Below are 18,220 nucleotides of genomic sequence, written 5' to 3'. Positions count from 1 at the left end.
ATAATATACGGCAGAATATTTTAAAATCCTAAACCTTCTTGAAAGAAAACTGTTGTAAAAGTCTACATCTAGAATAACATGAGTACTTGTGTGTTAATCAAAAGCTGCAAAGATTATATATTTCCAAATGTAGTAAAATGAATATAACTCAATATTTTTAAAAGGCAGCAATCTTTCATAGTTATTTCCCACAAAGCAGAGAGTGAGGGACTGATAATTAAAGGCAGTATAAATGGTAGGCAAGATGAAACAGATGGCTGTAACATAATTCTTGAGTCTTAACTGGCACTTAACACTAACTCTACTTTCAATTTGACAAATACAATAAGACACCTATGTTGACATACACGTGGTGCACTTTTATTTTCATAACTGAGGTATTAAAATTGTCTTGAAAAGCAGACATCTAAAGAAGAGGAAATGATACGAGGAAGAGAATAGTAGTCATTGTTTTCAGTGTTCAATGATTAGTAGTTGTTGGGCTTTTTTCTTCCAATAACCTTAACTTATTTCCATGCAAAGTCTCTGTCTTACTCCTCCACTAGATAGGTAGCTTGGGAAGATGGGAGGAAATCCACCATTTTTCAGCAATAATTGGTTACGAAGAATTTGTGGTTTTTTTCCTAAATGAAGTATGATAAGCTAAAAGTGTGTGCATCTCACACGCTGCATATAGTACATATGTAATACATATACCATCATTATACACCAGCTTCTTGTATATACACTGATACCACCTTCACTAGGAAATTAAAAGTCAATAGATAATGAACCTTGTGCCGTATCTTCTCTTCCTCTAACATAGATTTCACATGGAATCTCCTCCATCACCCTGTCTTCTATGACTTGCTCAGGGCAGTCATGCGCTTGTTTGAAAGTGTAACTACTCTTCTTGAATGTGCTATTAAATGTTTTCATTGGCTGAGGCTGCGCAAAATCATTGCGAAAGGGAAGTTCCATGGAGCTGAGGTTTGTCCTGCTTTGTTTCATATTAGAGGCCTGGGAGCCACAGTGGTGGTCATGAATGCATCTGGAAGCTGTTGAAGGACGTCTCATTTTCTGATAGCTTTCAAGTTCTTCTGATAAATCTGCCAAATCTGCAGAAATTTCTTTGTCCCTTAGTGAAAACAGTTCATAATGTGGAGGATCAAATACTTCCTGGAAACCAGTTTTATTGAAAGCAGTCTTGCAAGCCATAACCTTTTTGCGAGGTTGCTTTACTTGTACTAGAATTGAAATGATGAGAAGAACTAAAACTATCCCTGATGTGATGCCAATGATTGTTCCATGAGTTTTGGTGATTTGTTCAAACAATCCAGTGTTTTTCTTTTCTGCAAATAAAAAATGAGGATTATGATCAGGCTTTTATTATTTTCTCACACTTTTGATCATGTATTAAAAGCAAGCAAGCTGTATTGTGATTGCCATCTAAGTGCTCTACTAATGAAATTATTTAATGGCATTGCAGACTAGACCTGTATGTCAATGGGATTTATCATGCTGGATCTGTGCATTGTTCAGCAAATCTAATTCCCTGGCTGCATTAGTGGCTACCGTATGATAATTCAGTGGCAGGTGGAACTCTGTGGACAGTACAGGTTGACTGGGCTGGGATACGGCTTCAATCCTGAACCTATACTCATCAATTCATATTCCAAAATCTATGAGTTTAAATAGGATTTTATACAGCTACAGATGATGCTTCTCTTACCATGGTTTGCTCCTGCTGGTAGCCTTCCCATTGATGTCAGTAGAAGGAAACCTAGATTTAAAATTACCCACTTCTTAAAGTGAAATATTAGTGATGATGTAAGATTGACTGTACTATTTGTTTTCACATCTCTTGGAAATTTAATGACACTGCCTATTGTGTAAGTCTGTTATACCTGTTTCAACACAGGGAGCTTTAGCATAGATATAGTCCAGTAATCAAGTCAATTGGAAAAAAAAAAAGGGGAGGAGGGGAGCAGGGGGGACCCAACCAACCTGAATCATATGGCACTTTTGGCTAGTACTTCATATGAAAACACACAAGATGGCAGCATCAGAACATCATGTTTTTCCATACTTAAAATTTTTATTTGAAGATTAAAATTTTATAGTTGGACTTCTGTTCTGTAAACGTACTTGTACTAGGGGGCTAAAAGAATTCTACACTGAGACTCTGCAACATCTGCTGTTGGGGAGAAAAGCATTTAAGACTATGTAGAAGAAAATGTCGTAGCCTGAATGTTGCATATTATTTTCAGATATCTGGATATGTGTGTTATGCCCCTAAGTACTCCACACACAGTGTATGCAGAGAGAGTTATGTATCATCGTATGCGCTTTGAAACAATCCATCTACTAAGCAGACTCCCAACGAATTGACCAAGAAGAAGTTATGTCTGAAATACAGTTCTACTTCAGAGCTTATACTCTTTACTCTGAGTTACATTTAGATCTTCAATGTGAAGGAGGTTATCTCCCCTTGTCCTGCCTAGCTTAGATCTTAATGTTACCATGTTTTGTGGGAGGTATACATTTCAGTGCGATGGCAGTTCTCTCATCTGCATCTAGGTTTCTTAATTCTTGGAAGATGTTATACAAAAGGTGATTTCTTCTCCAGTCTCTAAAAAGAAATTGCACACCACTGACATTCCTATCAATTTTTGTGTCACTGGGCTTAGGCATAAAGTAGGTCACAACATGCTCAGATTTCAGTAGCTATTGATACGGACTAAATGAGAACTCTGGGTGCCTGCAGGAATTACGCACTATTGTGAAAAACTTTCTTTTTAAGGCTAGATATGCTCATTTGGTTGCATCAGTGTCCCTTCAGTCTATCTTAGCTGGCGATAAGGATCCAGTCTTCAGCTGTCTCTTAATTATGCAAGTATTAAAGCAGAATTTAGACTCTGTTCAACATAAAACACGGAAGGTTATTCGGCACCAGATACAGCAATTTACAAATATCGGGAAAGACGCTTTCTTTGCATTGCGATACAGTCTTTATGGAATTAATTTTTTTAAATACTGCAGTACGTGAGTGAAGTGTGGATTCTAGGCAAGATTCTAGAAAGAAGTTGGTAGAAATGGGAAAAAGATCTAGAAATGGCACTGAGGGAGGCACATGGAATATTATCGAAGCTAAGGATTGTTTAGAGGAAGCTTACTTTTACACTGAAAACTTGGGAGTTATGGATCAGTTTTGTTAACTGGAAAGCTTCCATAATATCCCTTGCAGTGGAGTATTGGTGGTGTGAATGTTCTTGTTTGCTCAAAATGCAGTTTCAAAGTAATATTTCTTTACTAAAAAAATTAAGCTGGATTTGTGTGTTGAAAAGCCATTTTATTTCAAATTTTCTATCAAGGAAGTTTTGACCCCTCCTGCAGGGTCCATTTATCTTTGCAGTGGAGTACGTATTTAAACCTTTCTGGAATTTTGTGTTAAGACCTATTTATACTATTCCATTTGTCAAAAAAGCCCAAGCTTAAGTTGTTGTTTCTTTTTTTTTTCTTTTACCAAGAAAAAACGTTGACCTTAAGCTGGTTTTGTTCCAACTCAAATTCAGTTATTGTTGAAGCACAGGTGAATATAGTTGTGCTTTAGCAGAATAACTATTTCCTCAAATCATGAGATTGTTTCTTTCAAAACCTGATATTGAAACAAGTCTTTACGGTAGTTTGATGGTTTAAACAATTCTCCCCTGCCCCATGTTATAGAAGCAGTGATTTTGATGACTTCTTGCCTCCTAACAATTCCTCCTTCCTCCCACCCTTTCTCACACCATATGCAGCAGTTGCATTTACTCTGAGACAGTGTCGTTAACAACTGAAAATAAATGTTTTAAAATAGTATTTGTCTTTGAAGATTGTTGCTTCTATTTCAGTCCTGAGAAAGGCTATTTGTGCTTGAAGGCTTGTCTGTCTTTTCCAACTCTGTATTTTTTTTCCTCTAATAAAAGGTATTACCTGTCCCTATGATCCTTGCTTCATTTAAAGTTTAGAAATGAATAGGATGCAACCTGGGAAATACTGCTTTATAATTAAATTTCCTCCTCTTCAGCATATACTCTATTTTAAAAGGATGTCAGCTTAACAGGAAATAGAATTCAGTAAGATCAATATTCAGGATGCTTACATGTCTCCTGAGTTTAAATAAAAAATTTGGAACACCTTCCTGAGATTAATAAAATAGCTGTCTTCGGCATATTTCCAGGAAAAAGACTTTTCATTACTTCCTTGAAAGGCAAACTGACCAGCCTAGCTCATAAAGGCTACACTTTGCACTGTATTCACCTCTGCAGTGATTTTCATCCCAAGGGTATGCACAGTTTTGAATGCCATTGCAGACTAAAGAATTATTGATGCACATGTTGCTATGGCAGAAGTAAGTGTTGCCTGAGCAGGGAGCTGCAGGAGAGAAAGAAAACATTAGGAATTTTCAGTAATTGATGCATTGCAATAAAACTAGTAAATTCCTGTTACTTTTTTAACATGCAAACTCATTCTTTACCTCTGTTTCAAACACAATCACTTTTCCTGCACATCACTAATTATCGTATGATTTATTCTCTCTTCATGAGGTTGCTTTCAGGTGTATTATCAATGATACAAAAAAACCTTCTTGCTTAAAATGGGTAGCAGCTAGAGACAGTCACACAACACAGATAATGGAAGAAGGCTTTAATACTTGTCTTTAAAAACTTAATACTTAAAAATCGCATGCTTGCTGTCAATTATATATTTATTCAATCTGCTGTGCATCTGCTATGTAGATGGTATAGCTGGTTGTGAAGCAGTTCCTGAACATCTGCATTTTAGAGCCCATTAGTATCTTAAGGCAAATCAGATTTCAGCTTGTGGAGGACTGTCAGTAATTGCAAGAGATTTCAGTAACTGGAGGCATCTAAGTCATTCCTGCTTGTGAATCAAAGCTCTTAGATCCTCCTATTAGAGCTAATGCAGGGATTAAGAGAGAGTACTGTTCAGCTTTTTATCTCTCTATCTGTCTATATATAGTTATAAATTTGAAATAAGAAATTAACGAGAAAGTTGCCCTGAAGATTTTATGTTTCCGTGAATGTTTGTTATAGCTCCTTGGCATTAGAAAAATATATTGGAAAAAATAGTAATAATTCTTTTCAGGATGTTGTATAATATACATAGGGAATTCTTTATGAATTCAGAACACTGGACAAGAAATTGATTTCCTCCCCCCCCCTTTCTCTGCCTCACTAATGTGGATTTTTTTTAATGATAGAAATGTATGTTATTATTGGAGTCATATATTAAACCACAAAGATGTGTGACAGACATTCTACTATTTGGTTTCATAGAAAGAATTTATTCTTGAGCAGTCTGGATTCTCTGAAACATGATGTGAAACCCAAAGAGTACAGCGGAGGAGGGTGACTAGCCCTGAATACAGCGTTTTTCTCGCTTAGTCCTTTTGTTAGGCTTCAGAGTCTCAGTGACAAAAAGAGGAGTTATGCCTAAAAGAAAAGAAAATTCAAACCTTTAATTCTGAATTTGCATTTCCTAAATTTAATACACCTTATCTTTCTGTTTCTTACTCCACTGAATTTTGGTAACCTATGCTCATTGGTTTTAAGCTTGTGTTCCTGTTACAGCTTAACCCCTGGCAAGAAGTTCCATATAGAAAGCTTGTGCTTTAATTGTAGTGCAAGTGCTGTAGTACTTTAATGTAATATAGAACTTATTTAGAGTGTCTTTTGGAAGAGTTTATCTATGTAATTTCAGTGCTTAAAAAGGTCATGGCAGCTATCACATGTATCTTCCTTGCTCAACTGAGTTGAGAATTTAATTGTTTGGAAAGTAGATTTAGTCTGAAAAACACTGCTTTAAAATATGATCAATACTTAGAAAGGTATAGATCATACCCGTGGCATTGGTTATGAATGAGGTGTCATCTTAGGTGCAAGCAGGGTCAGGTTCCCTGGGAGGAATACAGACACAGTGAGTCTGCAGGGATGGGTCTGGGAAAACCAAAGCCTACCTGGAGTTGAGTATGGCGAGGGACATGAAAAGCAACAAGAAGGGCTTCTTCAAGCGTATCAGCCACAAAAGGAAGGCCACGAAAAATATGGGCCTACTGAATGGGGCAGAGGGGAGCTTCCCTCGATGCCTCGGAAGGTGATAGAGCAATTAATCTGGAATCTGTTTCTAAATGCATTGGGGATAAGAAAGTCATTTGGAGTAGTCAGCATGGATTTTTTTGATGAGGAAATCGTGCTTGACCAACCTGATTGCCTTCTACCATGAAATTACTAGCTTAGATGAGGAGAGAGTGGTGGATATTGTACATCCTGACTTTAGCAAGGCTTTCAAAACCGTATCCCATAATATGCTTGTAGAGAAACTGATGAAGTACAGACTACATGGAAGGGCAGTGAAGTGGACTAAAAACTGACTGAACTGCCAGGCTTAAAGGGTTGTGATAAGAGACACAAAGTCCAGCTGGAGGCTGTCACTAGTGGTATACCCCAGGGGTCAACAGTGAGGCCCACACTGTTTAACCTCTTCATTACTGACCTGGATGTTGGGACAGACTGCACCCTCAGCAAGTTTGTAGATGATACAAAACTGGGAGGAGTGGCTGATAGGCCAGGCAGTTGTGCTGCCATTTGAGACAGGCTGGACAAATGGGTTGACAGGAACCTCATAATGTTTCCCCCCAGCAAAGGGAAACTTGAAGTCCTGCAGGTGCAGAGGAATAACTCCATGTTATATAGACTGGAAGGCATCTCTGAAGACAAACACTCGGAAGTCCTTGTGGAGAAAAAGCGGAATGTGAGAAGCAACAGCATCCTCAGCTGTATTAGGAACAGCATTGCCATCAGGTCAAGGGAGGTGATTCTTCCCCTCTGCTCAGCACTGGGAGGCCACATCTGGAGTGCTATGCTCAGTGTTGGGGTCACCAGTACAAAACAGATATAGGGGGATCCAGGGAAATGGCATGAAGATAAGGACATGGAGCATCTGACTGGTATGGGTTGCCTGAGTAGCTGTGGAGTCTCCATCCTTGGAGATGTTCAGCAACTGCCTGCATATGGTCCTGGGAAACCTCCTCTCCTTGATCCTCTCCACACAAACACACTTCCTAGTTAGGCTTCTAAACCAACTGCCTCTTTTCAAGAACGTTTTATGCCCACTTTGTTTCAAGGGCCAAACCATTTTTCAGTGGGACACAATTCAGTGGGACTTTTTTTTTTACGTACAACCATGCAATTACCTAGTAAATGAAAGAATAAATCAAACATTTTCCTACCTTCAGACTTAACTACTTAAGTCTTTAACTGTTTCACCAACTGCTACTATTTGGGAAAGAAAATATAAAGGAACCCAGTTGTTGTTGTGTTGGTGTGCAAAACTACCGCCTACAATGTATCAAGAGTGGATGCTAAGGCAATTCACATCATTAATGGTTTAAGACACAATGTAAGCATTAATCTGTAAGCACCATGTGAAATCATGGTATGTCATGATGTAAGTATTGTCCAAAATTATGCTGCAATTAAATTCCAAAGGGATTCACACCTTCTCTCTGAAGGACTAAATGACGACAGACTAAAACTTATGCATGAGTATCAACCTAGATACAAAAACAGGTATCCCAGACAACCTGAAGCAATTCACAGAAACAGGAAGATGTACTCAACATTTCTAACCATAATGGGAGAAAGACTAATAGTTAAAACGGAAATGTTCATGATGCAGACTACAAAACAAAAGGCTCTTGGCCTTGTTAGCACATGTGGGGAGAAAATACTTAGGTAGTTTTTCTTTCTAAATTTGTAAAGGAAGATTGGGCAAGCTTTACTTTATAACGGATAAATAGGATCATCGTTTAAACAGAATAGCTTAAAAAGGCTATGTATGTAATAGGCCGCAACATCTACTAAAATATTTCTGACCGCGATACAAAGGAGGCTGTATGAAATTTGTGTCCAGAGTGGTTGTCATGATCCATGTGTATCTGCTGGTGTTTCAATATGGATTCCTATGGGGTTGTAGCTCTTTTGGAGGCACAGAGGAAGCATTATGATGCAAGACACATTCCTTTTCTTATTTTCCTGAACAGGGAAATTTTTTCATCTTTCTGTATTTTTGGATAATACATTCTGCTGCTGCTTCTCCATCTGCCGGCACAGTCTCTATTTTACATTCTGTGTAGTCTCTAACATTTTTTGGACATGGCTTTTATTCACAAGTTTATAAAGATGGGACAAATGGACTTAATTTTCCTTTTGTTTCTTATTTGGGGAGTACAAAGTCTAAAAGTCACAATGATTGATTGGTTCCAGTCCAGGACTTCAAGGACATAGCTGGACTCCTCTCACAACAACTGCCTAAGACTGGTGCAATGTACACAGTGTTCTTTATATCTAGCATTATTCATGTATTGAATCAAGCCAGAAATCAAATACATTGATTTTTAACATTGCTGTTAGCTGAATTACTTAGTAAAATCTGCAAGCAGCACTAGGTGTGTGTTAGGTGACTGTCGTGCACAATTAGTTCATTTACGTAAATCCTTTCAGAAATATTGATTATTTTCATGGTTGGCTTCATATAATTACAAATCACTAGTAAGGTATAAGAGCAAAATAGTTTAACGATCTGAAAATAAGATAAGCATGGATTCACTATTTTAATTTAGAAAAATTGCTTATCACGATGTTATTTAAAAATACATGAAACATTTTGCAGACATATACTTTTGAATTACCCTATCCAAGAAAGACAGTATCTCAAGTTAGAAGATAAATAAGAATAACCACGTACCTTTGCAGATTTTCTTCTGCCAATGACTTTTGAGTTGCTTTAAAATTGTAAGTTTGGAAAGTTCTCTAGGTTTAGGAGTAGTTACTGTTTCACCCTCTTGTACTCAAAAAAAAAACCCGCACAGAGAACCCCAAACTCAACAAAAAAACCCACTCCAATACTTATAATATAGATGGATAACTTCCCTGGCAAATTTCATAGCATTTTCTAGATTGAAAGCTGGAATAACTTGCACTATCACTAATATTAAGAAGTGTATTGAAATAAAAGCTATTGGAAAAGCAGTTATAAATTTTGCAAGCAAGTTGTGCTGAAAACTGACATTTACTGAAATTCACAATATCTTAACTTTATTAAATGCCTATTGTAGGTTAAACGATACACTAGTTTGAAACATACGATTGTTTCTTACTACCATGCACCCAAGTAAGCAACAAGTTACTTCTCTTACAAGTCTCTCTTACTTTCTGTAAAAGTCTTTCTAAAGTAACTTCTCTCCTGTGTTAAACTTCACTGTTTTATGGCACAGAATATGAAATCTACTTGTTACCTGTAACCTGAACGTTTTTTGCAAGGTGTGGTGACAAAGATTCCTTTCAGGACTGGCTACAGACACATTAGTTCTGTCAAAAACATTATTTCTTTGACAGTAGAGGTATGCTATTTATTCTTCAAGCAGAACTTTTTGAAAACCTTTAGCACAAGCATAGGTCTGATTTCCTGAAGTGGCAGATATGTTTTATTCAGCTCTCCCCATGTATCTCGGATCCGCTCCGCAGTTCTAAACTTAGTCTACTTTTATGCTGAAGATGCCACTTATTTTCAGGTTCTGCAATGTGGACAATGTTGTCTTTTGCAAGTAAGTGAGGCAATAAAATTCCCCTAAGTTCAGAGCAAAAGCACTTACAAGAAAATATCACAAAACGCACACTTTCAAGAAACATCTTCATTTACAATGAGAATAAAGATGATCTCTAACCCAGGCTATGGGATCCAAAAAGAAATCTGGACTGCATTTACAGCTCTGCTTTTAATATAGCCTTCTTAAATAAATTTGAATTTGAGTCCTTATCCATGGTTGTGCAACACAGCTGGGCTTTGCGAAGGGAGCATGTGTGGGATTGTTTCGAGCCACATGCGGCTGAGGAGGAGGTAGCAGCTTAGATGTAGCGGGACTGGGTGCAGTTCCAGATCTGAAACTGAAGGTAGGGCTGTGGATGGGAAGAAGATCCAGACTCTGCAGGGTCGCACGTGTTTTCTAACACTTCTGAACATCCAGTGTGGGCTTGACAAGAGCCTGTTGTGGTGTCAGGCAGGGAACTGCAAGATGGGGGCTAGTGGGTGCACACACTTCAGTCCCATTGCTGTCTTTTTAAGTAAGTCTGTGCTTATTTGTAGAACTCTTTGTGAGAAGGACATAGTCTAGGGATGTATTATTACTGAATTCAAATGAAAAATAAAGCTTTTAAGAGTGGAGGAAAGCCTTTCTTCAAGAACCATGCTTATAACTGTAATAAAACAAGGATTTAATTTACCTGATAGTATATGAAGGAAATGGAAATAACCTTTTTTGTGTGTTCCTGCTGCATAATATATAGCTGATGTTTTTCCTAAAATACCTGAAGTACCCTGATACCAGGAGAATAAGCACTTTAAAATCTACTTACGATCCACAAATGAAGTGAATAGCATTCTGAATCTGCTTAGTCTACTGCCTTCATCTGCCCACATTCGTACCACACCTGTCCCAGTCTGCAGCATGACATCGTTTGCTACAGTGCTGCAAAACTTTGCCTTCAGGTTTTCAATAGAACTGCTTCCATCGTATACAGCAACAAAGTTTCTTTTGCATTCATTTGAATGCTCCATTTGATAGTCGAGAAATCGCAAATAAATCTGTTAGAAAAGAGAAATTAATGCCTCTAGGAAAAGTAATACAGAGAAGACAGTTTTCTTTCTTAGCAAATCTTGAATAAGAGGTTTTGTCTTCTTACACATGTGTAACTCTCACAACACTTAAACTTACATTTTCTCTTTAAATGTCAATGTGGAATATTACTTGAAATTTGTCTTAAGTATCTGTTTCACTTCTCTCCCCTTTCCCAAAACAATCTTTACTTAATAATTTACTTTGATGCATTTCCGCTCCCGTTGGACAGAAGTAAAAAGCAACATGCTTGCTGAAAAAAGCCCTAAGCAGCTCTGCTAAATGTGTAGTCTATTACTCTGGAAGAGATACATGAAATGCATAAATGTGCTGAAAGAATTTTAATGATATTTTGACTGTTCTCTTGTCTTTCTTTTTAATTCATAAAAACAATGTTAAAATATAAGGGAAGGGGTCTAGTTAGAAAAGCTCCGAAGTAAAATAAGGAAATTTAAAATTTGTTGCGTCAAAATGAAAGCTACTGAACCATAGCAGTGTTATGGAGGACATAAACCATGAAGTCAGGAGTAATTTGAATAAAAATGGAAGCAGGAGAAAAGTAAGCTGGCTATCTAGGAAAAGTTAGTAAGTTTTAAACCAACCTTAATTCTTCCAAAAGCAGAAATCTAATCCAAGGGAAGGCAGTGTATGTGGTAGAACACATGCAGCAAGGTAATTAGAAAACCAAGATGGCACTTGAGGAGAGGCAAGTAATTTATTTTGCTGGAGCAGGAAACTTGTGCAAGATTGTAATTCAGTCAGAATTATATGAAAAGATCAAGGGCTTTTTAATCTCTTGAATTTTTGTATTGGCATTCTTAAAATTCTAGTGCAACTTGAGGAGATATGTAACCAAGTCACCTAAGCGTGCTGCAAAGCCCATCTTTAAAGTTTAAAAATTCCTCTGATAGCCATTATTTTGACAGAGAGGAAATCTATTCATGTGGAGTCTGAGGTCTCCTGCTCCATGGGAGAAGAGGTGCTCTTTCTCTGTCCATGAGGTCTTCAGTATGTTCCTCAGATAAGCTCGGGTGTAGACTGCATGCATTTTGAGTACAGTTTACAATTACCTCTCCAGCGCATACTATAGATGCTAAAGACTTTTGCACAGCGTGGTTTTTCACGCATCTGCCTAATGACAATAATCTCAAACTCTTGTATAGTTTGTGAAAGAGGGAAGACAGTAGATGAATACCACAGCATGCTTACTAGTGCTGTATCACCTATTTTTCTGTCCTTTTGCTATATGTCGCTTTTAACCTCAGCTAGTGCTAAAGCCTTTTAAAACTGAATGTTAAAGAATTCACTAAAACAAAATCAACCACCTTTGTTTGGGGGGAAGAAAAAAAGATATCTCCATGTACACTTAACAGGCTCTACTGAAAACACACTAAAAGAGCACAGTACAAGACAGGTGATACTTGTACACCCTGGCTCTTCCTTTCCAGAGGCAGGTTGCTGGCACTGTCTCCCCTTCCACGTTCTGTGAAAAGGTGCAGCCTGTGCCATATTATCTCATGCTGCATTTCACTGTTTCGTGATTTTCAGTATATGTGGTTTTTTTTCTTTTTTTTCCTCTCCTTTTTTTTTTTCCTGCTGTCATTGTTCATTTACTGCTGGAAATTCTCAGCTACATTGAGAACTTGTCTTCCACTGCTGTCTTATCTCACAAACATGGGTGTGAACTGTAAGCTCTAGTATTTGGGCTGAGAGATGGTATTTTCATTTAATGATTGACATTGTATGTCTGCAGTGAAATACAATGGAAGCTAAAAATAAATCAGCACACTTAATAGAGCTATTTCTGTGTATGAAAACAAAGAAATAATTCCATTAAAAAAGCTCAGCTCTGCGAAAGCTCCTTGTGGTTACTGTGTTAGGCAAGTAAGTATAAAAAGGTCTTTACTCTTAGATTATATTGATTATTCTAGTAATTTTCTGAGATCTGGAGGTAATTTAGTAAGTATCTGTTATGCAGATTCTACAAGTCCTTTTATTGCTGCAGTTGTGTCAGTTTTTAAAATTTATTTTTATTACAAAATCAAATTGAGGAAATTAAAAATGTCTGTGCTTATTTTTCTCAAGAGACAGCACCATATCAGATCTAATGGACTTTATCATCACAATTCTGCCAGAATTGAAGCTTGAGAAACCACTGTGAGAATACTAAGAATTATTTTTCTGTAATGTTTTAACTCAACAATTTAGGATGATGATCTAATCTCAAGACTGACCCAACTATAACTCTGCCTGCTGGCAACATTCAATAATTTATTAAAATACTTAAGCGTAAGACCTGGTGCACTCAATTGGCAATGTAAAGAGAAAATGGTTTTATTATTGTTTCTGGAAGAACTGCTACTATTACTTAGGGCTCTTGGGAGTTGAGTCACTTCCTCAAAGGCTCAAATATATTAATGGAGTTTCAGTTTCTTTCTTATCTTGTCCTCTTATTACCATTTTTTAGGCTGCTGGTTTAGAACTAATTTGGAAGTTGGTGAATAGGACTGGTTAGTTAACTCTTTGGACCGTGTAAGAAGGTGTAGAGTAGGTTTGTCATCTTGGCAGCTACTGCTTTAAAATATTTTTTAACTTTTATGTATATTTAAACAGTGATATGTGCTTTAATCCATATACGGAAGCAAAATTACAGATGTGTATGCTATATGGAGAAAAAAAAGTATTCTTTAGTGCAACTCATCAGTAATTAACAAGTATATGATTCTGAAACATATAGCTGTCATTTTTATTGTGGCAAAGAGGGTTTGATCCTATAGCAAAGTCAGAAGAGAAAGAGTGATAATTCCTCAACTGTTTCCGGGTCAAGTCTTTCATTTTAACTCAGACTGCTGATGAAAGTGGGTTTTAAGGTGCCGGACTGTGAATTAGACTGGGGAGGAGTAGGTACAGTAGAACCACTGGAGACAAAATTTTAAATCATGGCAGCAAGATTTACTGAAATTTATCAAAGCTGTTAGCCAGCATTTTTGCCTGTGGTCTTCCAATAAAACCAGAGTCCAAGTCAAATGCCCTTGAAAGTTGTTGCTTAAGCAGTTTTCCCAGTTATTTTGTCTTTTAAGTTTCAAATAACAGGAAGACAACACTGTGGACTTGCTGTATAAATTTAATTTCAGAAATAATCCTCTATCTGGATTTCCTAAACCACTGGCATGTAATTCATTTCAGTGAAAGCGAGACATTATGCAAATCACAACTAGTGACTATTACCTGTACTAATGACTTGGAAACCCATTATATTCTGAATGATATGAATGAAACCCACCTTAGCATTTGGAGTAGCCTTAATTGTCCATATACAGTCAACTGCTTGTCCCGGTTTTGTTTTTCCTTCTTGTTCAACTTGACTGGAACGTACTATTCCATCAGGTCCCGAGAGCTCAAATTGACAGTCTAGGGAGAACATATACCTTGCTGTCAAATGCAATATGGTATTAATTTAAAATTTCATGTATAAAGAAATTGTTACTGTAATACCAGACCTGGGATGGGATTTAAAATACCTCCTAGGTAAGTGAAGTCAGGATCTGTAAAAGAAAGAAGTCATGAATCACAGGGGCTATCAATGCTTGAGAATCACTTCAAGTTTTAGTGTAATCTAAACATTATGTCCATTTTTTATTATGTCACAATAAAAATTGCCAGAAAGTTTACTGCATCAAGTGGAGGGTACATCGACAGGGTTTTTTAAGATGATAACCTTATTCCACAAAGATTGACCTTATCCAAATAAGGTAATTCTATACTGACAGCTCAGATTTCCAGCCTAACATCAAAAATTACTATTCACTATTTTGTTCCTACATTACATTCTGAATATAACTATGCCGGTTTTCACTAAAATCACTGGAGCTCCACAAGAGTACAGGGGAACTTTCTGCGTGCATCATTTTTATGAGATCGCTGTCTGATAGTTCTGAACAATTAGAACTGGAGTAGTTTAGTAGAATATATCAAGACTTTGAAATTGCTAATTGCTATTAATAAAGAATATAAAGAAAGACAGTTCAATACTAAAGGTACTTTTTCTTTGGGTAGCCGTGCCTCTTCTATTAGGCCAGGTAGCACAACTCTATACATTGTTTATGAAAGCAGAATTTCATCTTGGTTGCTCCTCTACCTACTCTCTTCTAAATGAGACGTGTAGCTAGCGTATGTATCTGTAGTATATACTGTAGTAGTATATTGTATGCATACTACTAGTGATTTAAGAATATACTTTTTCATAATGGTTAACTGATGGTACTTGACTTTGCTGGGACTACGGCTTGGCTAAAAATGGGTCTGTAATGGGCTGGAATGTCCAAGGCTTCCATTTCAGTGATCAGGTTAGTGTTTCTTCACAAGTCAGCACAGAAACTTGCAAGGGTCACCCATTTGCAGCTGTGGCATAGAAACTCACCACAGAAATCACACAAATCACAGTGTGTGTATGTGTGTGAAATGTTAGTCTATGCAAAGAAAGCACTAGTTCATGCAAAAATGCATGCCTGTTTTCTACAAAATTCTTTTCCATAAGAAGATCCAGCATTTGGCTCTTTCTATTGTCCTCTAAATGTTTTTCTGTATAGGGAGTTTATAATTACCCCTAAATTGCCTCAGTCCTGATCTTAATACTCAGTACAGTTGAGAAAATGCCTTTTTTGACCTCTGTTTTAGTTACCTATAGGGGAATCTATGATTACTATATGCAAAATTCTGTAAGAGATTTTCAACCTTCTTTGTGAACAGATTTTTTGTTAAATGAGGTGTGGGTGAACGTGCCTGTCCTCTTCCACTTTCACAATCCCAAAATATTTGCCCACGCTCCATGTAAATGTAGAGGAAAGAAAAGGAAAGAAAAATATCAGTCCTTGACTTGCTGCAATCTATTGTGACATAATATATACTTTAAATGTATATTTAAAGTTCCTGCCTGGAACTAGACTAAGTTTTGAAAGTGATGTTAATGAAATGGCTTTGGAAATGGATTTAGCACAATGCATAAGTACTGTTCCTATGACAACATTTTAGCACATTATTCCCAGTGGACTGGTCACCATGTTAATCTGAAGAGTTTCCAAGTCTAAATCCCTAGCAAAATATACAGTTCTACAAGCAGTAATATATAATCATGTACAGTGTTTTCATGTGCTGTAGCGGTAAAGACCAGCTGGGTAAAGATGACGTTAAAAAGTTATGCCTGTGTATACATTTATAGTAGTAGTAAAGCTGACATTCGTATATTGTCTTTTGTCCCAAATGACAATAAAATGCTGGTAACTACACGTGTAGTACCTATGCAGTACAGCTTGCACAAGGACATCAGGTCAAATTTTCTTGTAAAAAGAATGCCCTGCCAGTTTTAAGTGGCCCCACAGAGCAGATGTACTTTTCATTTGTCTAAAGGCACTGTCAGCATATTATCCTCTCCTTCATACCCTGTAAACTACACAGTACTTTGAGCCAAGTAACAATTCTGTTGTCTGAGCCTGTGGTTTGAGGGAATCTAGTTATACTGAGAGCTGATGCTTGGACTGTATAGATAGATAGATCCTCCGGCTTTTCAGAATGGAGATTTAAAATATTTTGCATCTGGCTGGAAGTGCTTGTAAATTTGCTTCAGGTGTTTTTGTCATAGTGTCTTATATTCCTAGAAGATAGGCTGTTGAAAATGCCAGCTATTTGTCTACAAAAATGCTCTTTCCATTACTACTACTGGTGAAACTGGTACAAGTTAGAGAAACAAAGAGGGAAGTTGCTAAAGCCTTCAGCGTGAACAAGATCAACTGACATCTTCATTAGCAAACTACAGACTTGTAATTCCCTTCAGTCAATTTTCCAAAGTGGCTTTAGTCAAGTATGCTGTAGGATTAGCAGGACCGAGACAGTACCTATTGCATTGTCATTTTGCCTTCAGAAGCACTTACGATGAAATACAGCTCTAGACTGCCAGCATGAACACATCCACAGAGTTCAATCAGAGCAGATGGTCTTTAACTTGGTCAGAATTTTAGGCATCTTTACCTGGTATAAATGAGTACTTTGCCTGAAATCCCTTTCCTTCCAGCTCCTCATCAGAAGTAAACTTGATCCACATAAATCTCCCTGTTGATCTAATTAGTGCAGGACTTTTCAGACCACAGTAACGATTAATGAGAGGGGAGAAACCAAAAGGTCCATCTCGAACCTCCAGATGATCAAACCGACATTCAAATGAGGGTTCTATGTAGTAAGGGTCATCAAAGGTCAACTCAATTCTTTGCCGTGGAGCAGCTAGACATAAAAAATTGAGCAAAAGATTAAATGAAGATCTATATAAAAAACAGATGAAGACATGAAATAATGAAGAGACAGGCCTCCAAAACAGCAAAATAAGAGAGAGATTGGAAACTTCTCAAAATACATCTGGCAGTCTGCTACAAAAACTGAGACACACTGTAATAACAACTGGAAAAAATATTGTGTAGAAGATACTTTTTCATGAAATTTTACAGATTTTTTTCTTTGCTTGCTGATCTTTATTGTTGAACATTCAGAAATTACATAAATTTAACTCAGGACATGTAACAGATTAACATATATGCAAAGGTATTCAAACAAGGTTTAATATTAAGATATAAATTAAAACCAATGTTCTGTGAAACCAATGTACATAAAAAAAGGACAAAACACTGAGGGATGCAGAAAATGGAAAAGAAAAAGATATGAAGAACTACTTACTGGTATATTTCCTAAACATTAAGCCCAGATTTGGAGATCCTTTGGCAGGAGACATCTTTTATTAGAATATTCAGAGAAGCATAAATGCTTCATAGATATTATTAATATGCAGGTGACTACAGATGTTGGTAAGTCTGAACCAGTGACAGTCTAACATCAGGATTTGGATCAGACCCTAAATCCTCATGAGATGCAGCTATGGCTACTTTGTGACTGGAATTTCACATCTGTAGTTTGGAACTGTAATTTTATATTGTATGAATAGCTTTAGTGTTTCTTGTTCTTGTCATCTATTGAGCTACATGAACTTTCAGATACTAATTGGTATCTGGAATGACAGCATTAAGAATCACATGCTGTCTGCTGCTTCTGAATGCAAGAAGGATTTACTTATGTGTGTCTCACATTCTGTTTAGACCTTCCACCTTATACATGAGTCAAAAGCATTTGTAGCTGTTTGCACATTATTGGCAGTGGTCTGCAGGAAGGACTATATCGTAGCTAGAAATTGTGGAGGACCTTGGTCTCGCCCAGGTACCCATACTGTTTCTGTATAAGGACTGTGAGGACAGAAGCATGGAAACGGATTCTGTGCCCCATGGAAACTGCTTTGTGCAAGGGAGATTCGGAAATGGATCTGGTGTGTCCGAACTCTGAAGCTGGACAGGATACCTGCTCTCCCGTGCCTTCACTGGCAGGGAAGATGCAAAACTTCAGATGTGCATGCATACAAGCAAAAATGAGGGTGTCTATGAAGCAGTACTATCCTGTACAAATAAAAAC

At 37.2% G+C, this 18,220-nt stretch overlaps 1 protein-coding gene across 2 annotated transcripts in view; it reads right to left on the bottom strand.

Moving 5' to 3' along the window:
* Positions 1-750: 750 nt before the first annotated feature.
* Positions 751-18,220, bottom strand: part of NETO2 (neuropilin and tolloid like 2) — a gene marked incomplete at its 3' end in the record, with an annotated part of 30,824 nt that continues 13,354 nt past the window's right edge. The window contains exons 4-9 of one of the 2 annotated variants that reach the window (XM_082005861.1): positions 16,742-16,990; positions 14,218-14,262; positions 14,001-14,128; positions 10,458-10,686; positions 4,282-4,395; positions 751-1,331 (exon numbers count right to left, since the gene is read on the bottom strand). In XM_082005861.1, coding sequence (XP_081861987.1) covers positions 751-1,331; positions 4,282-4,395; positions 10,458-10,686; positions 14,001-14,128; positions 14,218-14,262; positions 16,742-16,990 — 1,346 coding nt within the window. The remainder of the gene's footprint in view (positions 1,332-4,281; positions 4,396-10,457; positions 10,687-14,000; positions 14,129-14,217; positions 14,263-16,741; positions 16,991-18,220) is intronic. The other variant, XM_082005862.1, reaches the window with a different exon arrangement.

The sequence above is a fragment of the Phaethon aethereus genome, assembly GCF_964289735.1.
Source record: "Phaethon aethereus genome assembly, chromosome: 13".
Classification (NCBI taxonomy): Eukaryota; Metazoa; Chordata; class Aves; order Phaethontiformes; family Phaethontidae; genus Phaethon; species Phaethon aethereus.
Note: the sequence above shows the minus strand (reverse complement) of the source record. Positions and strands in the feature narration are given on the sequence as shown.